General features: G+C 35.0%; 1 protein-coding gene across 1 annotated transcript in view; it reads right to left on the bottom strand.

Moving 5' to 3' along the window:
* Window positions 1-10,964, bottom strand: part of USH2A (usherin) — a 1,482,371-nt gene that overhangs the window by 475,292 nt on the left and 996,115 nt on the right. The window contains exons 41-42 of the mRNA XM_007952540.1: window positions 3,612-3,946; window positions 2,592-2,714 (exon numbers count right to left, since the gene is read on the bottom strand). Of these exons, the coding sequence (XP_007950731.1) occupies window positions 2,592-2,714; window positions 3,612-3,946 (458 nt within the window). The remainder of the gene's footprint in view (window positions 1-2,591; window positions 2,715-3,611; window positions 3,947-10,964) is intronic.

The raw sequence follows: 10,964 nt of genomic DNA, 5'->3' as shown, positions 1-10,964 counted from the left end.
CCTTTGCCCTTCCAATGTGTTATCTATTTCTAACAACTTAGTATTAATCTTCTGGATTTCTATCTGTAGATTTAGAATCATTTCTAATTTTTCATTTATTTTGTCATTTAGTTATTGTATTTTCCTCCAAAATTCTTCTAAGTTTTTTTCTGTGTTTTCTTTTTATGTTTTGTTCCTTATCACAGTGCCTCAATATATAGTGAGCAAAATGAAATTGCTGAAAAAGCAAATTTCATCAATTGAAATTACTATCCTAAAGGGATACCCAATTAGGCAAATAATGAATCAAAAGTAGTTATGAATAGTGTAACAACTGTGACAATACAGTTTGAATAATAAGGATCTGCTAATAATTGACCCCAACACTTGCCTGTCAATTTGTCAAATTGTGGTTACTTGAGTGTTGCTGTGATACTGGAAGCTGTACCTCCTGTATTTCAAATACCAGCAAGGTCATCATGATCAGACAAATTTCAAAGAAGCTTCCAGATTGAGATAGAGTAGGAAGAATGGCCTGGCAATCTACCTCCAAAAATTATCAATGAAAATCTTAAGGATCACAACAGATTATCATCCAATTAGTGCTAGATGATGGAGAAGTCACTCAAAATACACAGTGGATACAACAATAGACTTGAGCATACTAATCATCACAGAGATGGTGCTGGACTGGGCAGTGTTGTGCATGGGCAGCCATGAGTCAGAAGCAACTTGAGGAAAACTAACACCAACAACAAGAATAATAATTGACTTATAAAAGTGGTAATTTTATATTGTTCACTGTAATGCTTGGTTAGATTTACAAGTTGCTCTTCTCTAAGAGCTTGGAGTATATATAGTGTTTTCCCACTAACACTTCGAGATGGGCAGTAGGACATTCCTTAGTTTAACCCATTTCCCCAGGAGAATAAAATCATATTCATATCCTTATGGCTCAGAGAAATTAAACAACCAATGCTTTATTGAGTTAACATGTTCTTTCATTCAACAAATATTTGAGCACTCTTATTTATCAGGCACTATACTAGGGACTGGGGACCTCTGGTAGCATAGTGGCTAAGACACTTCCCTGCTAACCAGACGGCTGGCAGTTCAAACCCACCAGCCACTCCTCGGAAGGAAGGTTGGGCAATCCTACTTCCGTAGTGATACTGCCTCGGAAATCCAAGGAGGGGTCGCTATGAGTCGGGTTTGACTCGACGGCACATAACAACAACAACAACAACATACTAGGGACTGAGGATACAAAAATCATCGAGACATAGCCTTTTCTCATGGTGAGCCTGACAGTATAATGGGGTATTCAGACAAGCAGCCAGGGCAGTATATTACAATGACAATAATGTTATGTTAAGGAACCCTGGTGGTGCAATGGTAAGTTCTCAGCTTCTAACTAAAAGGTTGCAGTTCAAAAACACCAAGCAGCTCTGTGGGAGAAAGCCTAGTGATGTGCTCCCATAAAGATTATAGGCTAGGAAACCCTGGGGGCAGTTCTACTCTATCATATAGGGTTGCTATGAGTCAAAAAACAACTTGAGGGCACAAAATAATAGTGTTCTGTTAGGAGTGTGCTATGGAAATCCTTGAAAGACCACCTGATTCTTACCAGGAGAGTCAAGGAAGGCTTCCTGGAGGAAGCGACTTCTAGGCTAAGATTTGAAGGATGATCTAGTCAGACAATGGGAAAAGTCAGCAATGGGTAGAAGATGAGTGAGAGAGTGTTGCTTGTTAGTTACTCAAAGTTAAGCAAATGCAGTTGGAACGCAGAGTCCTAGGTAAGGAAGAGGTGAGAGACAGGGTTAGAGTGGAAACAGCATTCAGGGTATAGCTCCTCTGTGATAGATTTAGAAATACAGTCAACCTGATTGAAAACTTATGGAACAATACATTGTCTGAAAAGTTTTCATAAAATGATATTCATATTTTAAAAAATTTGAATATATGGGCTTAGAGTCATAAAAGGTTTTAAGTCATTTAATATCATCCAGTCTTCTCATTTTATAGACAAAGAAAGTGAAGGCCAGAGAAGTTAAGTGACTTTTATCTAGGCCCACAAAGCCAGTTGTCTGGCACAGCAAGAAACAGAACACACCGTATTCTTTTTCTTACATTTTCTATTTGCCTGTTTCTTGATGCGTTTGAACTCTAGATTGAATTCTTTCAAATCCCAAGCCTGTTTACTGAATTATTTTTATATATTGAATCAGTGATTTATAATCAACTAATTCCCAGAAATAACAAGCATTTTACATGTGTTCAGTAATTTTCCCATGTGTATATGTTGACTATTTCCAAATTTATCTAGTATGTTTGCATGTCTGGCTAGAGCTGTGACAAAGGCAATAGGTTAAGGCTTAAGCATCTAAAAGTTTGACTTCAAAAGGCTTATTTTAAACACGTAGTTAAGATGGCAAACGTTAAATGTGCTGACTGTTGCAGTTCTATGATTACTGCCAGAGATAATAACCAAACGTGTTTTATTGCATAACTGATAACATGCTCACACAATGAAGACACTCAGCTACTTTGAACTATTCAACATAGGTAAAACTAAATGCCAGCATTTGTTTTTATAGTTTTTGTAATCTCACCTGCTAAGACTCTTATCTTCATAAAACCACTGAATTCCTGAATAAATATTGTGCCACAGATTTAAATCTTCTGGGGGATTTGATGCAAGTGGTTGCTGAATTTTACATCTCAGAAGCTCATATCTAAAGCAAAAGACAAGCAGGCACATTGGGATTATCTCAAGTAATGTTATTACCAAAATACAGGTTTTTATGTGGTATGTGTAGTGTATGGATGCAAACATAAAGAAAACATCTTATGTTTACAAGTACAAAGTTTTTTTTTTTTTTTTTTTTCTCCCAGATAAGCAGTTTTCTGATTCCAGTCTTCATCTATTCAATTATTTTGAAACACTCTGTTACTTTCCCATTTTACTATTAACAGCAAGAACTATAATGTTTTAGACTTTTCTTCCATGTGCAATTTGCTAAAACCTTATGGCCAGTTTCACACAAAGTTGAAATGCAAAATGCTTATGAAGTAATGATTTCCTTAGACTACTACCATCTATACGTTATAAACAATGATAATATTATGAGTTCCATATTCTTGGCTAAGTTTTGAGTTCAGGCTGTCATAAAACCATTACAGAATCACAACTCTTTTCTTTCATCTTTTCTCTATCCTAGACCACAATCATTATAAATTTCCAAATAATAAAAATGGTGTGCAATAAAACCCTTTTGGGTTAGTTTTTGAATTTTGAATCATAGGCATGCAAATATATAATAAAAACTATATAATAAAAACATGAAAGAAACATCAAGGAAGGACTATGTAGGGAATCCTTAGAAGAGTTTATAATAGTTACCTTAAGATTCTAAGTTCTTCACAATATCATATTTCTGCTTAGATGAATTTTTATGGTTTCTTATGAGTCAACACAAATGATACTAAATTTAATGAAAGTCATGATTGGGGGTATATCCAATAAGAAAACAGACCTATATCTACACATGAGAGCTGCAATTCTCCTTCCTTACTTTCCAGAGAGGTAAGACCAAAGAGTAAAATGCAAAAGCATAGCCACTTTCTCTTACCTCAAGTTAGGTCCATTGGGTTTGGATGGTGGCTGCCAAGAAATCCCAACATATGATTCACTTAGTGGAACCACTGACAATGGGCTGACATCCTGAGGCAGAGTAGGGTGGGTGGTAATATAGGTAGGTAAGCTCTCTGTACACCCTCCTAAATACCCATTGCCCCCTGAGCAAGCCACAACAGTGACAGAATAATTAGTGAATGGAGTCAGGTGAGCAATTATTTGAGTTAACCTTGAGGAAGAAATATTAGTTATTGTGATATGAGGGTCAGGCATGCGGATCTCATAGGTAAGTATGTCTCCATTCTGGATGAGTGGGGGTATCCAAGCAACCTGAAATAAAAGATAAACTTAGAATTAGTCTGACAATACAAGAACAGAGCAACTGAAATACCCAGGGCCTAGAATTTTGCTCTGTCTTATTTTCAGTTAAGTCATTTTCTAAATGCCTGCTTTCGACTTAGCCCTTTTGCACTAGACAGTAATGAAGGGTTTGGGATCAATTAGCAGTACACCAGGAACTAAATGAAATGCTGTTTCTTGGGTTTGGCTTTGAGTGTTGACTTTCTAGGACTGTCAGACTAATACACACCTTAGTGATTCATCTCCACTGTGGGTGTTCTGAAGGACACAGAGCAAACACATGGAGAAAGTTCACACATCCGCATGCGGCAATAGGGCAGCGGCAGGATTTGATAGTTTTCTTGTTTATAACTCAATTAAACAAAGCATCAGAATACTTTGCTTTGCATTGTTAATGTGCATTGTAAATATATCACTACTTTTTCTTTATTTTTATTTTCTTTGTAGGAGGGGTAGATGAATTCTTATTTGCATTTTCTGAAGATTCAAAATACTGGGTTCTTGAATCACTCTTCTACATAAATGTAGCAGGTAAGGCAATAATAATATACTTGATTCTCAAAAAAAAAAAAAAAAAAAGGAAAAATCCAAGATAAGAGATAAAGAGAGACCTTTTCACAAAGCCAGCAAAGGATGATCCTGTTTACCTAACTCATGGACTTGAGTACCAAGAAAAGAAGAAGGAAAAAAAGCATTTTGTAGTGGAACACCAAAGCATCTACATTTTCTTTCCTTTTCTGGCTAAATTTTGCAAAGTTCTAGTGATAAAACACACATGTTCTTGTAGGTAAAAAAGACCACAGAAAACATGCCTCTATAAAAAAAATCACTGCCATAGGGTCAATTCCATTTAGCTCATATCTAAAGCAACCCTATGGGGGTCACTATGAGTTGGAATCAACTCTATGGCAGTGGGTTTGGTTTTTGATTTATCTGTAGTATTCCACCCCCTTGCTTCTAGAAACAGAATATCCTGAGAATTCAGTCAGCGCTTGGCAGAGTTTGAAAGGAGTACAAAGTGGGAGATAGTCTGTGTTAGTATTTGAGCTAACAGTGAATTGATCTGGAATTTGGTATTGAGTCTGTGAAAATGCATTCATAAGATAAAACTTGAATAAGATAGCTATAGGGAGAGATTAAGAGATTTGATGTAATAACTCTGGAGACAATCATTTGAAGATCTAAAAACCCCTTATTTTCTCTCCTTTAAAGGTTTACATCCAAAAATTAGCTAATTTTCCCACTTAAAATATGACAGACTTAGAAAATATATCTTTTGACAGTGGTGAGTCAAAAGGTATAGACAGACTTCTATGGCAGATTTTAGAAGGAACATATAAAATATCCTTTATAAAAAGATGGAGAAGACATTGTCATTAAAGTTCGTAATCTAACAGAAATGGTATCTAATTTGATCACCCTCCTGAAAATATCTTGGAGTCATTATTAAAAATAAATGTGTCCAAGTATTCGATCCAGGCTATGCCACTTAAACTGGGTGACTTTGAATAAAACATTTAATGTCCATGGCCCCCTGATTGCTCATGTGTAAAAGGAAGTGACAACTGCTATTCTCATTTATATGATTGTGTAATTCTAAGACTGCTTGATCAATACAAAATATGAATGTACCACAAGGAAAGGGCATGTGGAAATATTTGACTCTATATAGTAATTCCTTTCAATAGCAGACTCCCTGGTAAAATTCCTTATGCAGAATATATATGCAAGAAACATTTGTTAGAATAAAATTGTTCTTCAAAATTTCCTCTTTTCTTTTTAACATTGTTCATATTAATTTTTAATTTCAAATACTATATTTTCACTTTGCAATTAGCAAAAGAGGACAAGGAAATATAAAGGAAAATTAATTATAGTCCCTCACCTCTTCCTATCACTTTCCACTGCCATCTCTGAAGGTGAAAAAATAATAGCTTAGCATGTGTTTTTCCATACTTCCTTGTATGATCATATAAACAAAGCAAACATATCTACACCTATGTAAGGTCTCTCTCTTTCATTCTCTCTCTTTCAAATTTTAAGATAATAGATTATTTTATTATTATTTTTATCTGCATGCACTTAACAGTATATCATAGCCATACTCCATCATTTTTTGCTTTTGCATAATATTTCATTCATTGTTGAAAACAAATTATTCAATTATTACCTTGTTGAGCCATAATCAGTTATTATCCTTTTCATATTACTTTACTGCTAACAACAATATTTGAAAATATATGCATACATACCAATGTATTTCTGTTGAATTGCCTACTTTACCAAGAATTGCTACACCAAAAAGTACCTATATCTTTAATTTTAATCATTTTCAATGGATTCCTTTTTGAAAAAATTATTAGGCAATTCACTTGATCACAAACAATGAAAATGTCCATGATTTGTATCTTCGAGAGGCCTTGAAATTACTAATCCTTTTAATTTTTGCCATAATTATTTATATATTTTTTTTGTTTTTCCTTAATTAAGGTCCCTGGGTGGTACAAATGGTTTGTTCTCTACTATTAACCTAACCTAAAGGTTCACAGGTGGATCCCTCCTAGTGACAACTTGGATGAAGGGCCTGGTAATCTCCTTCCATAAACATTACAGTCCAGAGAACTCTAGGAAACTCAGTTCTAGTCTGTAACAAATGGGATCGCCATGAATCATTATCAACTTGAAAGCAATGAGTTTGATTCTTTCTTTTTTCCCCCTTTAATTAATTTGCATTTGCTTGACTTTTAGTGACTTTTTTTTTTTAATCTGTAGGATAGGTTTTCTTGTGGTGCTATGGATAAGGTATTGGCTGTTAACCAGACGGTTGGCAGTTTAAACACACCAGCTGCTTCATAGGAGGAAGATGCAGCAACCTACTTCCATAAAGATTTACAGCCTTTTAGTGAGGGAAATCTTTTCAAATGTTATTGACTATTTGTATATACTCTTATTTAAATTGTTTACCCATACTTTATACTTTTTTTTCTATTGAGTTGTTTGTCTTTTTATTATAAATTAGTAGAAGTCGTTTTTAGATTATGAGGAACTAACTTGTCTTTACTATGTGTTACAACTGTATTCTCCCAATCTGTCTTTTGAATTTTAACTTTTTTTGGGAGAAGGAGTCTTAAAACCTTGTAAAAAAATTAAATTATTTTCTAATAATATATGATTATCTTTTACTTTAGGAGCTCTGGTAGCATAGTGCCTAAGGCATTTGACTGCTAACCAGAAGACTGGTGGTTCAAACCCACCAGCCACTCCTTGGAAGGAAGGTTGGGCAATCTACATCCATAGAGATACCGCCTCAGAAACCCAAGGAGGGGTCGCTATGAGTGGGGTTCAACTTGAAGGCAGTGAGTTTGGTTTGGTTTTGGTATCTTTTGCTTAAAGGCCCCTGAGTTTCTTTGTTTCCTTTAGGAGGAGCCCTTCACCTTTAGATTATATAAAATTCTTCTTTATTTCCTTCTAACCTTTCTATTTCACTTTAACATTTAAATGCTTATTTAGAATTCTGTTATAATACAATAGAGGGATCTTTTTCATTTTGTTTTTTCACAAATTGCTGGTCACCAAACCATCATCTCTCAATGAAATATAATGCCACTTCTACAATAAGTCAAGTTCCAACATACGCTTGTATCTATATCTAAACTCTGTAGTCTCTCAGGTACCACTTGTTTATTTGTATGCCAATATACGATTGTAATTCAGTGGCTTTTGAGTGAATTTTATTAGGGAAGTTATCATCTCACTATTCTCATCTTCCACAATTTATCAGAGTAGTTTAGCATCTTTAGTTTTCCCTTTCTATTTTAAAATCACCACATCCAGTTTGAAATACAACAAAATAAAACAATGTTATGTGTATATGGCAACTTTGAAAGGATTGACATTGTTGTGGAATTAAGTTTTTCCATCCAGGAGTTCTGGTGGTGTAGTGGTTAAGACATTTGGCTGCTAACCACAAGACTGGTGGATGGAAACCACCAGGGGCTCCATGGAAGAAAGGCGGGGTGGTCTGCTTCCATCAAGATTTACAGCCTTGGAAACCCAATGGGGGTCACTATCTACTCCATGGCAGTGAAGTTTTTTTTTTTTTTTTTCCTTTTTGGTATCCAGGAACATGGTATATTATCCATTTATTAGAGAGGAGCAAGGAGTCTGGGACATACTGACTAAGAGTGAATCCCAGCCTTTACTGCTGTGCAATCTTGGGCACCTTACTTACTTACTCTCTCAATTCTCAGTTTTCCTGTCTGTGAAATGGGGATAATAATAGCAGCTAACTGATAGTTATCTGATAGTTATAAGGATTAAAGGAGAACAATGCCTGGGACATAACATGAACTCAATAAATATTAGTTATTATTATTATTATATATTCTTTGACAGGATTTTATGATGTTTCTTTTTTTTTTCTTTGTGGTTTGAGTTAGACAACAAAGACTTCAAAAACTGAAAAAAAAATCTTCAAATGTTGGTGAGAATGACAATTCAGAGTCAACTATGTTTAGGTAGGTTCATTATCAAACCTGCAAACAAACAGTTTACCAGAGTAGAACTACATGTCATGTGGTTCCAAGTACCGTGATTATTCTTCATGAATCCCACATCACCCTTCGTGGATCAGCCTTCTGAGCAGAGTGAGGAATCCATTGCTTAAGAGGAGCTCTGAACTGAAGGCCTCCTCGTTCTATTTTTTATTTCTTATTTTTTTGGTGAGGGGTTGAAGTCCTAGAGCATTGGTTGTACAAATGATTAAGTGTTTTGGCTGTTAACTGAAAGGTTGACAATTGAACCCACACAGTGGCTCCATGGGAGAAAGATCTGGAGATCTGCTTCCATAAAGACTACTGCCTAGAAAACCCTGTGAAAAAGTTCTACTCTGTCACATGAGGTTGTTAGGAGTTTCATTCAGTTCACTCCAGAGAATCTGACAATAACAACACAGCAATATGAACGTGTAGGACTGCTGTCAGGGCATCAGTGGTCAGAGGCCAGTGCTATCACTATATATATATATATATATATATATATATATATATATATATATATATATATATATATATATATATATATATAGTTTTTGCTGTATCACAGTTATATAACTTAGATATTTCTGTTTTATTTCTTACTAGTCTTCAATTTTACTGAGGGGTTCAGTGTACAGTCTTATAAATGGACTTTATCATATCTAAATACTTTCTTCCTAATGTGATTTGAATTTGAATTTTTGTTAGAAATGGCTGCTGAATTTTATAAATATTTTTTTTTTCTGCATTTAATGATAGAATAATGGGTTTTCTTCCTTACTTGGTTGATGCAAGAAGTATGTTGATAGATTTCCTGATGTTGAATCATCCTTACATTTTTGGAATAAAACCAAATGTGTTCCAGTGTATCATTATTTTTACATATTGCTTAAATCAATTTGCTAATTTTATTTAGAATTTTTGCATACATGTTCATATATGAAATTAGCCTATAGTTTTATTAAATTATCTTATTCCAGTTTTAATATAGCATTATTGCCAACTTTATAAAATGAATTATTTTAAAACATTAAATACTACTTAAAAGAGCATGGCTTTCATTTTTTCAAATGACACAACCTCTTCAGCATTATATATTATTTATTTTCCTGTAATCAAATTAAGATTTTAAGGAATATGATTTTAATCTATGCTTCTGTGATCTCCTTTTCCCTTCTTCATGCTCATATCGATGCCAAGTTATATTACATCTTCTTGTACTTACTAATATATTACTTTGAATTTGTTCTTTAGTCAGATTAAGTATGTATAATTCCCCTAACTTTACCAATTAGACTATAAATTCTTACAAGTGGCATAGTACAGTGAAAAAAGTTGTAGCACACAATGAGAACTGGGTTAAACTATCAGCTCCATGCCCTTTAGAGGTGTTCTGGTGGTACTGTGTTTAAAGCATTGGGCTATTCACCAAAAGGTTGGTGGTTCAAACCTACCAGCTGCTCCATGGGAGAAAGATGAGGCAGTTTGCTTCTGTTAATATTTACAGCCCTGGAAACCCTATAGGGATTGCTATTTTGGGTTATGCTCTTTATTATAACTCATCCTATCAGCTGGTATTCCCTCTTTCTGCTACCCTGATTTTTTTTCCCCAAGTCTTTTCTACTTCCTGGAATATTATATATTGATCTGTTTATATTTTGTCTAAAATGTAAGCCCCATGACAGTAGAGCCTTTGTTTTGGTCTGTGCCGTATCCTCAGTGCCTAGAAGAGGCACTCATAAAGATGTGCTGATGCTCAGTAAACATTAGTATAAACGAAACTGTTGCTGTTGTTAATATTTTTGACACTTTCCTCCTTTATCCTAACACTTGGAACAGCTGTATATACTAAATATTGATAAAAGTCTTAACCATTTCACTAATGGCTATCCTTCCTCATAAATTTTTTACTTTTGCAATTCTGACTTTTAAATCTTATATTTTACAAAGAGAAATCATTGTATTGCTGTCACATGCCTTGGGACCATTCTCTGGAGAAGGGTGTCATGCTTGGTAAAGCGGAGGGTCAACAAAAAAGGTGAAGGCTCTCAACAAGATGGATTGACACAGTGGCTGCAGCAATGGGCTCAGGTATAGTAGGGATCATGAGGTTGGTACAGGACCGGGCAGTGTATCATTCTGTTGCTCATAAGATTGCTATGAGTTGGAGACAACTCGACGGCACAACAACAACAACAACATATTGCTAGAACTTGCACTTTGGCAAAATCTCAAGGACTGTCTGAATATAATTTGAGCCAATGATATTAAAGCACAAATATGTCATGTTATTTTAATATACATCATGAAGTCCTAGATTAAGTTAATATTCCTACTGATGCTCTTAGTTGATATTTTGGAGCTCTGGTAGCATAGTGGCTAAGACACTTGCCTGCTAACCAGACGGCTGACGGTTCAAATCCACCAGCCACTCCTCGGAAGGAAGGTTGGGC

Source organism: Orycteropus afer, unplaced genomic scaffold (genome assembly GCF_000298275.1).
Source record: "Orycteropus afer afer isolate SDZICR_OR568_19922 unplaced genomic scaffold, OryAfe1.0 scaffold00013, whole genome shotgun sequence".
Lineage (NCBI taxonomy): Eukaryota > Metazoa > Chordata > Mammalia > Tubulidentata > Orycteropodidae > Orycteropus > Orycteropus afer.
The sequence above is the reverse complement of the archived record's forward strand: the minus strand, read 5'-3'. Positions and strand labels throughout refer to the sequence as shown.